At 45.2% G+C, this 18,472-nt stretch overlaps 1 protein-coding gene across 3 annotated transcripts; it reads left to right on the plus strand.

The window, feature by feature from the left end:
* The first annotated feature begins 46 nt into the window (after positions 1-46).
* On the plus strand, positions 47-18,092 carry LOC143784307 (uncharacterized). Of its 3 annotated transcripts, none has more exons than XM_077272437.1 (4): positions 47-71; positions 16,015-16,040; positions 16,932-17,293; positions 17,874-18,092. In XM_077272437.1, exons 3-4 carry the CDS (start codon positions 16,941-16,943, stop codon positions 17,917-17,919), a joined length of 399 nt encoding a protein of 132 aa, XP_077128552.1. In that variant the 5' UTR covers positions 47-71; positions 16,015-16,040; positions 16,932-16,940; the 3' UTR covers positions 17,920-18,092. The 3 variants fall into 3 exon arrangements, with proteins under 3 accessions (XP_077128552.1, XP_077128548.1, XP_077128551.1); XM_077272433.1 differs by lacking the exon at positions 47-71 and adding an exon at positions 1,801-1,959; XM_077272436.1 differs by lacking the exon at positions 47-71 and adding an exon at positions 14,338-14,415.
* Positions 18,093-18,472: the final 380 nt, after the last annotated feature.

Below are 18,472 nucleotides of genomic sequence, written 5' to 3' on the forward strand. Positions count from 1 at the left end.
CCACCTCATATTCCATCAGCATTATAAAAGCAGCAGGTTTCCTCTATAGGAAACAGAACCTCTGGACTCCTGTGAGTGGTATGTACTGTATGTATTCCGGCTGTTGGGTGTGAGCGATTGATGTAGACTTTATCAGTAGTGATCAGCGAATTTGTTGGGATTTGTCATCAGAAACATGACCAAAATTTTATAAAATTGGAAAAAATCGGTAACATTTGGTAATAGTGTGGGAAAATATTTGCATTGCCACAAAAGTATTTTCAGCACTTTAGCGATGATAATGGTGGGGTATCATGAGCGTATGGCACATGTTTGATGAGGGGAGGGGATTTGCAGAGCTCAGAGGCGCAGCGTTCTTGTAAACAGTATTTTTTTTTCTAATTTTACGTGTGCACATAGCAGACAGCAAATCAGGGGGCAGGAAACACCCACAATGTCCTGACACAACTGCTTGTGTCACTAGCTGCTGAAATCACATGTCCCTCTCCATATAAATAACAGACATCTTATTTTAGCACCATTTTGATACTGTAACAGCGCAGAGAGGCTGCTGCTGACGCTGGCACTGTTAGCAAGATTTTAGCTAGTTAGCTAGGCGGTTGTCAGTCAGATAGTGTAGCTAGCTAGTGTCTAGTTTGGCTGTTAAATTTACCTTCCAGCATTTTTTTGCCATTACTGAGGTCCACAGACAAAGCCAGCAGGGCACATTTCATACAAATGTGTTGTGCACTGCTTCTACTGTGCTCCATGCACGAGTATACCATTCTAAATAATATTTTTTCACTAGCTAAATGTGAAACAGCCTGCTGTATCCCACCTTAGGCACATTAAAAAAATTATAATTTTTCAGTTGCAAAAAGTTAGACAACCTGCTGTATCACACTTTGTCATTTTGTTGGGTTGAAATTAAGCTGCAGAGGCCTGATCCAGAGGCCACAAACAATTTTTCTGTTCCTAGTGTCATATAGTAGAAAACCTGACTTTCAAATAGTTTGTAGCATCTAGTGTGTTATAGAGGCCTGATTCAGAGGCCATAAAAAAATTCTACTGTTCCTAGGGTCATACAGGAGGAGACCTGACTTTCAAATAGTTTGTAGCATTTAGTGTGTTATTAAGGCCTGATCCAGAGGCCACCAGAAAATCCTTGTGTTCCTAACTTCAGACAGTAGGGGACATTTGACTTTCAAATAGTTTGCAGCATCTAGTGTATTATAGAGGCCTGATCCATAGGCCACAAAAGTTCTTCTGCTTCTAGTTTCATACAGTAGGAGACCTGACTTTCAAATAGTTTGTGGCATCTAGTGTGTTATAGAGGCCTGATCCAGAGGCCACAAAAAATTCTTGTGTTCCTAATGTCATCCAGTAGGCTTTCAAATTGTTTGTAGCATATCTTCTTTGTCATACAGGCCTCATCCACACTCAAACAATTTTTTTCTGTGACTTTGTGTGTGACAGCACGCCATATTTCATCTTGGAATTTACTGTCAATGAAATTCAGTAATTGCAGAGGTGGTGCAGAGTTTAAAATCTAATTTGTTGTTGCTAATGCTGCGCTCCTACCACACTATCTGAGCAACATCACTGTGAAAAGCTAGGCCGTGGTTGAAGGGGAATTAGGATTGGTGTTCAAGGTGTATGTGGGGTAGGTGGTATTGTTTGTTAAAGCACTAGTGAACCAATAGCAAGTCTTATGGAAAGACAACTAACAACTTCTGTTACTGGACGGGCTACTCCACTACCTTTCTTTGGCAGATGCACAGTGGTATGCCTTGCTGATGAGTTCCAGAGAGAGCATGTGCTCGAGTTGATGGGAAGTGCAGCTTTAAGTGGCCTCTCCTCTTCCTCCACCTCAACATCACACCCAGCACAGTCCACAGAAGTAGCACCCAAATTCCCCTTACTTCCCCCCTGCATCCCAGCTCTCCAACCATACAACTGCCTGCACGGAACCACAGATGGGTAAGTCTGAAGAGCTGTTTACATATTCTATGCCATGGTCTTCAGACATGTACTTAAAAGCTTCACAGAGTCAGAGGGAGGAAATCTGCCCCGATGCCCAAAATGTTTTGAGCTTGGATCCGGGGCAGGACGAAGTAGGATCCGAACAGCATCCTGACTCTCGTCATCAGATGTTAACTCCTGGGGGGGAGGTGATCCTGATGAGACTCAGATATCAGAGGCTCACGCGGACTGCACTGTGCTGTCAGGGCAGGAAGAGGAGGAGAGTGATTCCAAGGGCGAGAAATGTGATAGCACAAAGGATGATGATGATGAGGTGTTAGATCCCAGTTGGCGTGAACATAGAGACACGCAGCTGAGTAGGTCATCTGAGGAGGAAGAAAAGTTGGTTGTTTCACTGTACATTGCAGACACGTAGTAATGCAGCCACGACAAGAAATGCATCCTCAGCCACAACTGTGGCTGAGACCAGCAGCGTCCATGTGTCTGCAGCTCACGGGATTGGCAAGAGTTGCCTAGCCTGGGCCTTTTTTGACACTGCAAAGGATGAGCCAACTCACGTAATCTGTCAACTTTGAAAAAAAACTGAGTCGTCGTAAAAAGTGCAATAATTTGACTACTACATGAACCTTCACATGCGCAATCAACATGCGTTACTGTGGGAATCCCACTGCGCAAAAATGCAGACCATCGGACCTCAACAACTATCAGCTGCCCAATCAATTACATCTGCTGCTTCATCCTCCTCCTCTGTTACCGTGCCAACTATTGAGGTGCAGGTCTTCGACCGCAGAACCTCAGGTTCTTTTCCTGCTCCAGTCATTGCTGACTGAGAGTCCAATGTTAGCTCTAATAGAAGCGGACATGCCTGCTGTTTTTGACTGATCTCAGAGAGCGAGCACTCCACAACTTTCTCAATCCACCGTAACATCTCAGCCTCCACCTCTTTCACGATCCAGCAGGTTGTCCGGTTCACTGTACTCCGCTGTTATGGATCTGGTGGTTAGGAACACTTGGAATGACCTGATAGGTAATCCAGAAATATAGGACAAGCTCTGGGGATGTGAGAACTTTACTGACCGCAACCCTGATCCTATCGCACACACTATAGGCAGCCGTGGAGCGTACCTAACTCTCCCTAGACGCCTCTTCACAGCCTGAGAGCTAGCTACCCCTAGAGAGAAACAAAGCCTCACTTGCCTCAGAGAAATTTCCCCAAAGTAATAGCAGCCCCCCACAAATAATGACGGTGAGTTAAGAGGAAAATACAAACATAGGAATGAAAACAGGTCTTAGCAAAAGAGGCCCACTAATACTAAATAGGAAGAAGATAGCAAGGTAACTGTGCGGTCAGTATAAAATACTACAAAAATATCCACGCAGAGAATACAAAAAGACCCTCACATCGACTCACGATGTGAGGGAGCAACTCAGCACCCCAGAGCTTCCAGCTAGCAAGAAAATAGCATATAAGCAAGCTGGACTGACATAATCATATACTGAGAAACATTTTCCAAAAGCATTGAGCAAAATGAACTAGCATGAACTTAGCTTCTCCAGGAGGAGACAGGTCACAAGGGAAGTCCCAGAGAGATCTGAACCAATACTGAATACAACGACAGCTGGCAACAAGTAAAGATCTAGGTGGAGTTAAATAGGCAGCCAGCATAGCAGAAAACGAGGCAGCTGGGAGCCCAGCTAAAGACCAGCAGTATCACTCAAAGCCACCAGAGGGAGCCCACGAACAGAACTCAACAAAGTACCATTCACGACCACAGGAGGGAGCCCGAGAACGGAATTCACAACAGTACCCCCCCTTGAGGAGGGGTCACCGAACCCTCACCAGAGCCCCCAGGCCGATCAGGACGAGCCAAATGAAAGGCACGAACCAAATCGGCAGCATGGACATCAGAGGCAACAACCCAGGAATTATCCTCCTGACCATAGCCCTTCCATTTAACCAAGTACTGAAGCTTCCGTCTCGAAATACGAGAATCCAAGATCTTCTCCACCACATACTCCAATTCTCCCTCGACCAACACTGGAGCAGGAGGATCAACAGAAGGAACCACAGGCACCACATACATCAGCAACAATGACCTATGGAACACATTATGGATGGCAAAAGATGCTGGGAGGTCCAAACGAAATGACACAGGATTGAGGATTTCAGAGATCTTATAAGGACCGATGAAACGAGGCTTAAACTTAGGAGAGGAAACCTTCATAGGGACATAATGAGAAGACAACCAAACCAAATCCCCCACACGAAGTCAGGGACCCACACAGCGACGGCGGTTAGCAAAGCGCTGCGCCTTCTCCTGTGACAGCGTCAAATTGTCCACTACGTGGTTCCAAATCTGCTGCAACCTATCCACCACAGAATCCACACCAGGACAGTCAGAAGGCTCAACCTGCCCTGAGGAAAAACGAGGATGAAAACCAGAATTACAAAAAAAAGGTGAAACCAAAGTAGCCGAACTAGCCCGATTATTGAGGGCGAACTCAGCCAATGGCAAAAATGTCACCCAATCATCCTGATCAGCAGAAACAAAACATCTCAGATAAGTTTCTAAGGTCTGATTAGTTCGTTCGGTTTGGCCATTTGTCTGAGGATGGAAAGCCGAAGAAAAAGACAATTCAATGCCCATCTTAGCACAAAAGGACCGCCAAAATCTGGACACAAACTGGGACCCTCTGTCAGACACAATGTTCTCCGGAATACCATGCAAACGAACCACATTCTGAAAAAACAGCGGAACTAAATCAGAGGAGGAAGGCAATGTAGGCAAGGGCACCAAATGGACCATCTTAGAAAAACGGTCACAAGCCACCCAGATGACAGACATCCTCTGAGAAACCGGAAGATCTGAAATAAAATCCATGGAGATATGCGTCCAGGGCCTCTTTGGGACAGGCAAAGGCAAAAGCAATCCACTGGCACGAGAACAGCAAGGCTTGGCCCGAGCACAAATCCCACAGGACTGCACAAAAGAACGCACATCCCGCGACAAGGAAGGCCACCAAAAGGACCTAGCCACCATATCTCTTGTTGTGTATCCGCTTTTTGGGCTCCCCTGGTGGTTGCTGGTGGTACTGGTGACTTGTTTGCACTTTGCTGCTTCTGTTCATCTGCTTCCATCAGTGTTTGGGAGTTTCCTATTTAGCCTTGCTCTCCAGTCATTTCCTTGCCGGTCATCATTGTAACCAGAGCCTTCGGTTGCATGTTCCTGCTACTAGTCTGCTGATCAGCTAAGTGGACTTTGTCCTTTTGTTTTGTACCTTTTGTCCAGTTTGCAGTTTTTGTAATTCTCTGTAGCTGGAAGCTCTTGCGGGCTGAAATTGCCACTCCTGTGTCATGAGTTGACACAGGAGTCTTAAAGTAATTTCAGGATGGTTTTTGAAAGGGTTTTCAGTTGACCGTGAAGTCCTCTTTTGTATCCTTCTGCTATCTAGTAAGTGGACCTCTCTTTGCTAAATCTACTTTCATACTGTGTATGTCTTTTCCTCTTAATTCACCGTTATTACATGTGGGGGGCTGCTATCATCTTTTGGGGTATTTCCCTAGAGGTAAGCCAGGTCTGTTTCTTCCTCTACCAGGCGTAGTTAGTCCTCCGGCTGGCGCGTGGCATATAGGAAGCCGTAGGTATGCTCCCTGGCTACTGTTAGTTGTGTGGTAGATTTAGCTCACGGTCAACTCGAGTTTCCATCACCCGAGAGCTCGTTCGTTACTTATATGTTTCTTATGTTCCCTTGCCATTGGGAACCATGACAATCTCTGGTACCAAAAATCCCAGGATGACCTGCCAACACTGAACAATGAACCTCGGAAATAACTCTACTGGTCCATCTATCAGGGACAAACAGTCTCTCCAGTGGACAACGGTCAGGTCTATCGACCTGAAACTCCTGCAGCACCCGCCGCAAATCAGGGGAGATGGCAGACAGAATCACCCCCTCTCTGAGGATACCAGCCGGTTCAGGAACTCCCGGAGAGTCAGGCACAAAACTCCTAGAAAGGGCATCAGCCTTCACATTCTTAGAGCCCAGAAGGTACGAAACCACGAAATCAAAACGAGAGAAAAACAGTGACAATCGAGCCTGTCTAGGATTTAGCCGCTTGGCCGACTCGAGATAAATCAAATTCTTGTGATCCGTCAAGACCACCACACGATGTTTGGCTCCCTCAAGCCAATGATGCCACTCCTCAAATGCCCACTTCATTGCCAACAACTCCCGATTACCAACATCATAATTACGCTCGGCAGGCGAAAACTTTCTCGAAAAGAAAGCACATGGCTTCATCACAGAGCCATTAGAGCTTCTCTGAGACAAGACAGCCCCTGCTCCAATCTCATAGGCATCAACCTCGACCTGAAAAGGGAGAGAAACATCCGGCTGACGCAAGACAGGAGCCGAAGAAAACTGACGTTTCAGCTCCTGAAAGGCCTCAACGGCTGCAGAAGACCAATTCGTCACATCAGCACCCTTTTTGGTCAGATCAGTCAAAGGCTTAACAACACTAGAAAAATTAGTGATGAAGCGACGGTAAAAATTAGCAAAGCCCAGGAACTTCTGAAGACTCTTCACAGATGTAGGTTGAGTCCAATCATAAATGGCCTGGACTTTAACTGGATCCATCTCGATAGTAGAAGGGGAAAAATTAAAGCCTAAAAAGGAAACCTTCTGGACTCCGAAGAGACATTTAGAGCCCTTCACAAACAAGGCATTAGCACGCAGGACCTGAAATACCATCCTGACCTGCTTCACATGAGATTCCCAATCATCAGAAAAGACCAGAATATCATACAGGTATACAATCATGAATCTATCCAGATACTCTCGAAAGATGTCGTGCATAAAGGACTGAAACACAGAAGGGGCATTAGAAAGCCCAAATGGCATCACCAAGTACTCAAAATGGCCTTCGGGCGTATTAAATGCTGTTTTCCATTCATCGCCCTGTTTTATACGCACAAGATTATACGCTCCTCGAAGATCTATCTTGGTGAACCAACTAGCCCCCTTAATCTGAGCAAACAGATCGGACAGCAGAGGCAGAGGGTACTGAAATTTGACCGTGATTTTATTAAGAAGGCGATAATCTATACAGGGTCTCAGAGAACCATCCTTCTTGGCCACAAAAAAGAACCCTGCTCCCAAGGGTGACGAGGACGGGCGAATATGCCCTTTCTCCAAGACTCCTTTATATAACTCCGCATAGCGGCATGCTCTGGCACAGACAAATTAAAAAGTCGACCCTTAGGGAACTTACTACCAGGAATCAAATTTATAGCACAATCACAATCCCTATGAGGAGGTAGGGCACTGGATTTGGGCTCATCAAATACATCCTGGTAATCCGACAAAAATTCAGGGACTTCAGAAGGAGTAGAAGATGCAATTGATACCAACAGAGCATCACCATGTACCCCTTGACAACCCCAACTAGACACAGACATCGATTTCCAATCCAATACTGGATTATGAACCTGCAGGCATGGCAACCCCAAGACGACAACATCATGCAAATTATGTAATACCAGAAAGCGAATATCCTCCTGATGAGCAGGAGTCATGCACATGGTCACTTGAATCCAGTACTGAGGCTTATTCTTGGCCAATGGCGTAGCATCAATTCCCCTCAGTGGAATAGGGAACTGTAAAGGCTCCAAGAAAAAACCACAGCGCCTGGCAAAATCCAAATACATCAAATTCAGGGCAGCGCCTGAATCCACAAAAGCCATAACTGAGTAGGATGACAGAGAGCAAATCAAAGTAACAGACAAAACAAACTTAGGCTGTACAGTACCAATTGTGAAAGACTTAGCGAACCTCTTAGTGCGCTTAGGACAATCAGAAATAGCATGAGTGGAGTCACCACAGTAAAAACACAACCCATTCTGACGTCTGTGATTTTGCCGTTCAATTCTGGTCTGAATCCTACCACATTGCATAGACTCAGGCTTCTGCTCAGAGAACACCGCCAGATGGTGCACAGGTTTGCGCTCCCGCAAACGCCGATCAATCTGAATGGCCAAGGACATTGATTCATTCAGACCTGCAGGCGTGGGGAACCCCACCATAACATCCTTAAGGGCTTCAGAAAGACCCTTTCTGAAAATCGCTGCCAGGGCACACTCATTCCATTGAGTGAGCACAGACCACTTCCTAAACCTCTGGCAGTAAACCTCCGCTTCCTCCTGACCCTGAGACAGAGCCAGCAAGATCTTTTCTGCCTGGTCTACTAAATTAGGTTCCTCATAAAGCAATCCAAGCGCCAGAAAAAACGCATGCACATTTAGCAATGCAGGATCTCCTGGCGCCAGGGAAAATGCCCAATCTTGAGGGTCACCACGTAACAAAGAAATAATAATTTTAACTTGCTGAGTAGGGTCACCAGAGGAGTGGGGTTTCAGAGCAAGAAACAATTTGCAATTATTTTTGAAATTCAAAAACTTAGATCTATCGCCAGAAAACAAATCAGGAATTGGTATTCTAGGCTCTAACATAGGATTCCGAACTACATAATCCTGAATGCTTTGTACCCTTGCTGTGAGATGATCCACACTAGAGGACAGACTTTAAATATCCATATCTGCAGCTGAGTCCTGAACGACCCAGAGATTAAGGGGAGGAGAGAGGCAAAACACACTGCAGAGAAAAAAAAATGAGCTCAGAACTTCTCTCATCCCTCTTTTGCGATGCATGAACTCTTTGGCCAGCTGTACTGTTATGGATCTGGTGGTTAGGAACACTTGGAATGACCTGATAGGTAAACCAGAAATATAGGACAAGCTCTGGGGATGTGGGAACTTTACTGACCGCAACCCTGATCCTATCGCACACACTATAGGCAGCCGTGGAGCGTACCTAACTCTCCCTAGACGCCTCTTCACAGCCTGAGAGCTAGCTACCCCTAGAGAGAAACAAAGCCTCACTTGCCTCAGAGAAATTTCCCCAAAGTAATAGCAGCCCCCCACAAATAATGACGGTGAGTTAAGAGGAAAATACAAACATAGGAATGAAAACAGGTCTTAGCAAAAGAGGCCCACTAATACTAAATAGGAAGAAGATAGCAAGGTAACTGTGCGGTCAGTATAAAATACTACAAAAATATCCACGCAGAGAATACAAAAAGACCCTCACATCGACTCACGATGTGAGGGAGCAACTCAGCACCCCAGAGCTTCCAGCTAGCAAGAAAATAGCATATAAGCAAGCTGGACTGACATAATCATATACTGAGAAACATTTTCCAAAAGCATTGAGCAAAATGAACTAGCATGAACTTAGCTTCTCCAGGAGGAGACAGGTCACAAGGGAAGTCCCAGAGAGATCTGAACCAATACTGAATACAACGACAGCTGGCAACAAGTAAAGATCTAGGTGGAGTTAAATAGGCAGCCAGCATAGCAGAAAACGAGGCAGCTGGGAGCCCAGCTAAAGACCAGCAGTATCACTCAAAGCCACCAGAGGGAGCCCACGAACAGAACTCAACAAAGTACCATTCACGACCACAGGAGGGAGCCCGAGAATGGAATTCACAACACTCCGCCCTCTCTCATCACTACAGCCAGCCCACGGTTCTGCAGTTGTGGATACATAAAAGATATTTTCCTCCTGCACACGACAAAGCTTAGAGGTTGAACTCCACCATCTCCAATATGTTGGCCATGGAAATGCTGCCTTTCTGCCTGGTAGATACAGACGGATTCCAAAAGCTGATGGCCGTTGCAGTCCCCCAGTACTAATTGCCAGTCGCCATTATGTTTCTACGAAAGCTGTGCCTGCGCTACACCAGCATGTCGCAGAGAACATCACCCATTACTTGACTAAATTTTTGTCTGCCAGGGTGCATTTCACCACACACAATTGGACAAGTAAGCATGGCCAATGGTGTGATATCTCGTTGACTGGGCACTAAGTGACTCTGGTGGCTGTGGGGGCAGGCATTGCTCCACAAGTCTTGGAATCCCCAAGGCTTGCAGGACAAACCTCTACGTTTAACACTTCCTCCACTGCTTCTGCAGCGCCCCAGAGTCCTGGTCGTTGCAGTAATGTCGCTCTGCCACTAAGGGGAGTGATGTTACGTCTGATTGCACTAAAGGAGTTTCTCTGACCAGGTAACACTCACACTACACTTCACACTCCGGCCACCAGGGGGGGTGGTTCTATCTAGTAGGCCACTCCTCACACTCTGGTAAAACTGGGGGTTGGACAGGAAGACAGGGAGAGAAGTAACTGGGAAGAGCTAGAGAGAGGACCTGTCAGGGATGGGATCCTGACAGATTCCTAAAGAAAGGACAAGAAGCGAAGTTTATTGTGCCGAGTGAGAAAAGCAGGAATACAGCAAAGAGGCGATAGGACCAGAAGGAGTCGTGCTGTAAGACCGAGGCAACATCCTTCTGAGGCGCAAACAGTCGGTGGCCGGAACGCCGAGAAAGTAAGAGACTTTAAGCATTACTTCAAACCACGGCAGGACAGCCAATTATAGGTTGGCTGTCTCACACATATCACCTAAGCAGACAACGGAGGCACCTGTGGGAGAGGGGCGACTCTAGGGTCCCGGAAGAACTCCAGGCCTACCCCGTCATACGGGTGCGTCCTGCCATATCATCTGGGGGACGGAGAGAGAACGAACATCAGAGACAGACAGAATCAGTTGTGAGGACTATCCCGGGGTGCCCAGCAGGGAAGGACTACAACACACAGCGCTAGAAGGTAGACGCTGATTCCCACCTGTGAAGGGGACTCCTGATGTGCCGTCGGACCGGCCGGTCTCAGCCAGCCCGGTTAACAGTGCCCTGGATTGGACACCTGAAGCCTTCAGTAAAGAGGTAAAGAGACTGCAACCTGGTGTCCTCGTTATTTACTGCACCGCACCACCACCACCATCCACATCTATCATTGTGCGCCCCTCAGCAGGGTCACGGACCGGGTCTAGCCACCGTGACAACCCCAGAACAGAGACTCAGAGGCCCGGTACCGGGTACCCCTCGGCCCTGCGGCAGTGGGGGCGCTACACTTCTGCCTCCTCCTTTATCTCCTCTAGGGCCTCCATATGCCCCCTTAATCTCTGCCTTAATTAGACACGTGTTCCAACAGTGCAGAGTGAATACCCACCACCTCCGAACTGCGCAGCCAGGGCTCACCCCAATCAGGCAGTATTAAAATTGATATGCCTTGGAGATCGCAGTCATACAGCTGAAGAGTTGTGGACAGCTCTCCAGGCTGAGTTTGATCAATCGCTGTCTCAACCTGCATCCAGGGAAGGCCGTGTCCGATAACGGTGCAAACCTGGAGGCAGCCCTACAGCGAGGCAAGCTCACACACGAGCCTTGCATGGCTCACATTCTCAACTTGGTAGTACAGTGAGTCGCCCACCTGGGCAGAGGGTACTCGGTACCGGGTCCGGTCACAATTAATGGGGATGTCACGGTGGCTGAGACCCAGGCCGTGGCACTGGGCGCTCAATTAAAAGGGGAATGGTCTTGCAAGGGGATTTGTAATAAAGTTTATGTTCGTGACACCACCTGTGGTTCTCGGTCAGTAGGGACCGACGCTGCTTAAAGGGGTCCTCTGGGGTGATGTTACTGCAGCAAAGATGGTGATGCTTCCCACAGGTAAAGCGGGGTCCCCAGGGCTCCCAAAGTTTATGGCAAGGGTGGTGTATGCTGGCAAATAAATGGAGGATACAGAGTTGTAACATCTTTACCTGGTTTACTGGTGGTAGCAGGCCACAGTCCGGGGTACCAGGAACAGGTGGTGATATGGTCCGGAGGCAAAAGGTGATCCCTCTCCCAAGTGAGGTCCGTAAGCCTTCCTACCCGCGCTTGTATGTGAGGTCCTTGCTGTCTGTGGCTTCCGTACAAAGTCTTTTCTCTCCTGTCCTGGGACAGTAACCCGTATGGTGGGCAGTGTAAACATGCTTTTACACCTTTTTAAGAGACCTTTTCCCCAAGACAGCAGTGAAGCACACAGCTCGCATCACAGCTCTATACTTCCAAACTTCAGCACGTCAATTCGTCAACACCAAAACATTAGCAGCAGCAGCAGTGGTGTAAGTGGAAGAAGCAATTTCTGTGAGTCCTTTGACACTTTTTTTAGACCAGCCTGTGAACCAGCACAACAGAGTCCAAGTCTTACACGTGGTGAACAAATGGAGAGGATGGTGCAGGAGTATCTAGAACTACCATCAATACCATCAGGGAAATTTTGGACCCTTTCACATTTTGTTCCAAAATGGATGAGTGGCCTGAGCTCGCCACACATGCATTGTAGGTTTTATCTTGCCCGGCAGCCAGCATTCTCTCAGAACGTGTCTTCAGCACTGCTGGTGGTGTCCTAATGGATAAGCGCAGCCTGCTGTCCCCTGAAAGTGTAGACCGCCTAACTTTCATCAAGATGAACATGTCATGGATCTCCAAGGACTTTTGCTCCCCAATCGCAGACTGTACAGACTAGGTGATACTGCATTTTTTTGTGTGATGCATTAATGTCACGTAACTGCACTCTGTCATATCTTAAGTGTGGCTTCGCTTCCTGTTGTGGCTGCTGCTGCTAACACAAATTTGTGGAAATGTGAACAATCATGGTTGGTCTACATCTGCTGGGTTAGCTGTAGTGGAAGTGTAGTGTGTAGCTGTATTGTGTTGCTCCCTAATATACTATTTCTATTCTCGTGACAGTTATTCCACTTCGGTGGTGTCAGGCCCTCATTTTTTAAAATGTGAAAACTTCAGGTTAGGTGTCCATCGGCTGGATTGGGCGTAGTGGAAGACCTGTCGGTCTCTATTATACAATTTCTACTGTGGTGAAATTGATGCCACTTTTGTGGTGTCTGCCAATAATTTTTGGAAATGTGAACAATCCTGGTTGGGTCTCCTTTAGTGATGAGCGAGTATGCTCATTACTTGGGTTTCTCCGAGCCTGCTTGGGTGGTCTCCGAGTATTTCCGTGTGCTCGGAGATTTAGCTTATGTCGACACAGCTGCATTTGTTAAGCAACCCCACATGTATTCAGGCTGTCTAGAAGCTGCAAATCATGCAGCTGCATCAACATAAACTAACTCTCCGAGCACGTTAAAACACTCGGAGACCACCCAAGCACACTCTGAGAAACCCGAGTAACGAGCATACTTGCTCAGCACTAGGCTCCTTCATGCATGTTGGCTGTAGCAACATGCTCCATATTGGGAAGGAAACATTTAGGAAGATGCGTATTCACTATATACTGCATATAATACCCACAAAGTTACTGTTAAGTAAAGAGTTTATTTTCAACTGATGGTCTCCCTCATTGAAGTCTTCAACATCTGGTCCTGGCCAGCCAAAGGCACCTGTACTATGCAGCCTGCAAGTACGTAGGGTCCCAATGGCACCGTACACACACCCAGCAAGGACCCTCACCTTCATGTAACATGTTGGGGTGTGAGAAATGAACACCTCACCCACAGCTACTACCCTACGTCACGTTATAGGTGGACATTAAAAATCATCACTGTGTACTGCATATAGGAATATCCCACCTTATGTGTACAGCTCCAAGATTAACATTACCTCTTTTTTCGTCTTTTTCTGTGAATCTCTAATGGGAATGTGCAGTATTATCAGGAAATGATCTTTTGTTCAAATTGAGTATAAATATATATTTATTTTTTGGCAATATTTATTTTTTTATTTTGCAATCTGTATTTACAAAAAAAAAAAAAATAAATACAGAAATTGCTATTTTCACACTGACCTCTGCAGTTATTTTAGGTTCATACTTCCTGTACTTTCAGGAACAGCTAATATAAGTGTCATTATCATCATAAACAGGATTACAATGAATGGTACTACCTCTAAACACAAGTGGTAACACTGGATCCACCAATCACAATAGGAAATGTGACAGTTCACCCTCATTAGATGCTTCAATAAAAAAGGGAGGGTTAGAGTCAGCCGATTGCTGCAAATGTACATATGGGTTACCTAAAACTAAAGGAAGTAAGAGTTTAGAAAAGCCCAAAATAACAAAAAAAAACAAATGTTTAAAAAAATCACACAAAATAACAACCAAATTTGAACATTAGGTTATTCTCTGATGACACCCTTTAAATCTTCCTACATGTGTGTCATATGATACTGTTAATTTTGGTCAGTAGAGCCTAATAAAGATATGAACAACAATATTACCACATTAATTACCCCTTAGTCTATGTTCAGCTTATATTTTTGCTATTTGGGGTGAGCACAAAAGCACAGTCAATCACGCTTTTGTGCCTGCCTTAAATAGGTGGCGCTGTCGAAAAGTTAGACTGAGCACAAACTGATTGCATCTGCGTCAATAAAATCAATGGCCCCATCAGTGATTTTGCCTCATCACATTTTTCAGAGTTTTAGATGGAAGATCCACTGACCTGTGGCAAAATTATAATGTGAACCTAGCCTGAAAAAATAGGTCCTAAAACAGGTATGTGAATGAGATGAGGAGGTATTGTGGTTTGTGTATCTTACAGATATGATGTATCCAGGGCCGGCGTTAGGGGCAGGCAGACCAGGCAGCTGCCTAGGGCCCACGCTCCTCCAGGGACCCCCAGCTAAGCAAGTGGCGTGCCCCTAATAGCGACACACCACATGGCCGCTGAGGGGTCTGGCGCCGCCTCCCCATCGCTGATTCAACTTATTGGCATCAAAGACGCCAATACAGTAGAAAGCAGTGATGGAGGAACGAGCATCTGCTGATGCTCCCTCTCCCATCACTCCCCCTGCCTGTGATTCAGCAGGCACGCGATGACGTCACTTCATCGTGCGCCACACTGTGACAGCAGTAGAGGTGATGAGACTGGAGCAGCACATGGAACAAGGAAGGAGGAGGGGTGAGTATTGTGCAAGTGTGTCTGCACTATACTGTGGGTTGGGGAGGGAGCTGCACTGTACTATGTGTTGAGGGAGGGAGCTGCACTGCACTGTGTATTGGGGGAGCTGCACTGCACTGTGTTGGGGGGAGCTGCACTATACTGTGTGTTGGGGAGCTGCACTATACTGTGTGTTGAAGGAGCTGCACTTTACTGTGTCTTGGGAGAGCTGCACTGTACTATGTACTGGGGGAGCTTCACTATACTGTGTGTGGGAGAGATGCACTATACTGTGTGTGTGCGGTGCTGCAGTATACTCTGAAGGGGGCTGCAGTATACTCTGAAGGGAGATGCAGTATACACTGAGCGTGGCTGCAGTATACTCTGAGGGTGGCTTAAGTTACTATGGGGGGCTGCAGTATATTCTGAGGATGGCTGTAGTATACTCTGAGGGGGCTGCAGTATACTCTGAGGGGGCTGCAGTATACTCTGAGGGGGTTGAAGTATACTCTGAGGGGGCTGAAGTATACTTTGAGGGGGACTGAAGTATACTCTGAGGCGGCTGCATTATACTCTATAAAGGACCATAGGGAGTGCATTATACTGTATCGAGGACTATCTGTCCCCATCATTCCTCCTTGGCCAGTGTTAAGAAACTCGGGAACAAGCGTCTAACAACTTCAATGCCGTTGATCACGCTTGTTTAACAGCCTGAACTCTGCATCTGTAAATACAGCTGAAATGTTTGTGTGATCTGGAATATGTGAGCATTTGGGGCCCCACTTTAAACTTTTGCCCAGTGCCCTACTTTCTCTAAAACCGGCCCTGGATGTATCCTTTACTACTATATGAACATATTATAATGAGAAACAATTTTTTGTACTATACTGTAATATAGTGTAAAAGATTGTAAAACTAAATAATGTGTCCTTCCCCATTACCCTGTAGATTATAAGCCCATGGGGGCAGGGTCCTCTCCCCCTATGTACCGATCTGTCACTTTTAGTTTGTTCATTGTACCTACTATAGCGGTATGTATTTTGTTTATAAACACTCTTCACATGTACAGCACTATGGAAGCAATGGTGCTTTAAAAATAAATAATAATACTAATATATTACAATGTGAATATGCAAAATTTTCATTAGTAGTTTGCACTGCCATTGTAACTGTAACAGGCTAATACATTTTTATTTCATTTTATTTCTTCACAGAAACACAATGTGGAATCCAAACCAAGGTAAATGAACAAAAACTATTTTAAAGAGTAATTCAGTAGTACAAGTGAACATTAGATATACTGTTATTAGAAAGTCTCTTATCGGAAAAATAAATCTTCTTTCTCTTTTTGGATAAAACAAAGCAAACGACAGTTGCCTCTTTTCTACATCTGTAATCTGGAAAAGAGCGGCTCCCAGTCTTTGTTTACATGTGACTGGCATGAAACCGCTGCAGTCAATCATTATCTTAACATTCACATTCTGTACTAATGGCATCATGACTCCACATGGTGACTAGTGGGGCTATTAGTTTAGTACACGACCATTAAGGCCACTGATTGGCTGCAGTAACCACATAAAAAACAGGAGCACTTCATGACTTTCAGCATTGGACAATTAGGGGAAAGAATAGATGAGAATAATTTATTTAACCGCAAACACAGCTTTAAAAAATTTTTTTTTTAAATTTTGTAACTGTAAATTAAAGTTGAAGAATAAAATTCGCATGGCCAAGGTATTGTGGCCACATCAGTATTTTATGGCTGTGGACCAAAGCCTTGCAAATGTATTCCTACCTGTTGGCATCACTGGTGCCTCATCTGATTAGTTGGCTCAGCGAGAGGCATGCATCTTGTTGTATCAGGCCTACTAACCAAAAGGGATGCTGGGGTGGTCAGCAGGTAGGAGGAGGATTGCAGGCTCTGGTCCTGTGGTCGTTGGACCAGGATCCTGCAAAGTTTTGTGCTCAACTCTATTTTAAAGTTACTATAGTTAGTATGCTAAAATGCTATCTACATCTGCATATGCCAAAAATCTCCTTTTATGTTTCAGCTCTTTCCCATAGACATTGTCTTTGACATTGAAACACAATGATTTTAATTGCTTTCTTACAATTCCATTTTGTATGTTAGGAACACCATATGGACAGCCGGGATACCCGGCACCAGGATATCCTCCTCAACCGGCACCAGGTTGTCCTCCTCAACAAGGACCTTATCCAGGCCCGTGTCCTCCAGGCACTAACCCCTACCCAGGATATCCAGGGCCTGCTTACCCCCCTCCTCCAGGCGGTTTTCCTGGTGGATATGTCGTTCCACCAGGGCCTCATGGACCCTATGGCCAACATGGACATCATGGACATCATGGACATCATGGACATCATGGACATCATGGGCATTATGGACATGGTGTTCCTGGCTGGCCTCCCCAAACACATGGATGCCATTATTAGAAACACAAGAAGAATAAGCACCATGGACACGGACATGGAAAGGTAGTGATCATCATTCATTATATACCAATGCTATATCATCTTATAAATGACACTGGCAAATCCATCAAATGGAATTCACCAGAAAAGTGAAAAGACATTTGCTAATTTCAAGCTGGTTTTGTGTCCCCTATAGTATATTTGGGAAAAAAAGCTATGGTCTCCTATAGTTGTATCAAATTTATGAACAAATAATTACAAAATGCTGGTTGTTTCCACCTTAGTCAAAGCAAGGAATAAAACATGCAAAAAAGTTACCGGTAATCGCATCTATATTTGCTTATGTGCCTTATAATAAATCCGCCAAATTTGGGGTGATATTTTTGGAAGTGGTGGTATTTTTTTTTTAATATAAATTATAGAGGCATTCGCCATTATACACCATAATGAAGCCATCATTTTTTTTTTCTTGGATTCGGTATCGATCCAACAAAACATGTCATGTTTCATTATAAGAGGCACCATACAAAGATACAATGAGCCCCAATGGCTCATAGTATGGACTGTAAGCACGTTGTTTCTGTTATCATGTAATAACTTATTGTAATGGTAAAAGTAAACATCCTCTTTTTTTTTATTACAGCAGGGATGTGGATCTAGCAGCTCCGACTCAGATTAAATGGGCTTAGAATGAAAAGTATGAATCTGAATCATCAAATATCCCACCTACGTATGTGGATGACAAGAAGAAATTAGCTAAAAACACCAACACTTCTCTCAAAATCGTGTCACGTTTCAAATTCATACAGAGTAAACATGAATTTTCTATTGATCTGTGAATAACACAATATATAAAGCTGGAGTGATTGTTTGCTCTGTAGTTAGTATATAAAGACTAACTTCTTTAATTTGGAGCATGAGGCCATGTGCACACGTTCAGGATTTTTAGCGTTTTTTTCGCGTTTTTTCGCTATAAAAACGTGATAAAAACGCGAAAAAAACGCTTACATATGCCTCCTATTATTTACAGTGTATTCCGCATTTTTTTGTGCAAATGTTGCGATTTTTTCCGCGAAAAAATCGCATCGCGGAAAAAAAAGCAACATGTTCATTCAGGGTATGTGCACACGTCCGGATTTCTTGCAGAAATTTCCTGAAGAAAACCGGAAATTTTCTGCAAGAAATCCGCATTTTTTTTTGCGGTTTTTTTTAGCATTCTGCAAGCGTAATTAGCTTGCAGAA

The sequence above is a fragment of the Ranitomeya variabilis genome, chromosome 7 (assembly GCF_051348905.1).
Source record: "Ranitomeya variabilis isolate aRanVar5 chromosome 7, aRanVar5.hap1, whole genome shotgun sequence".
Taxonomy (NCBI): Eukaryota; Metazoa; Chordata; class Amphibia; order Anura; family Dendrobatidae; genus Ranitomeya; species Ranitomeya variabilis.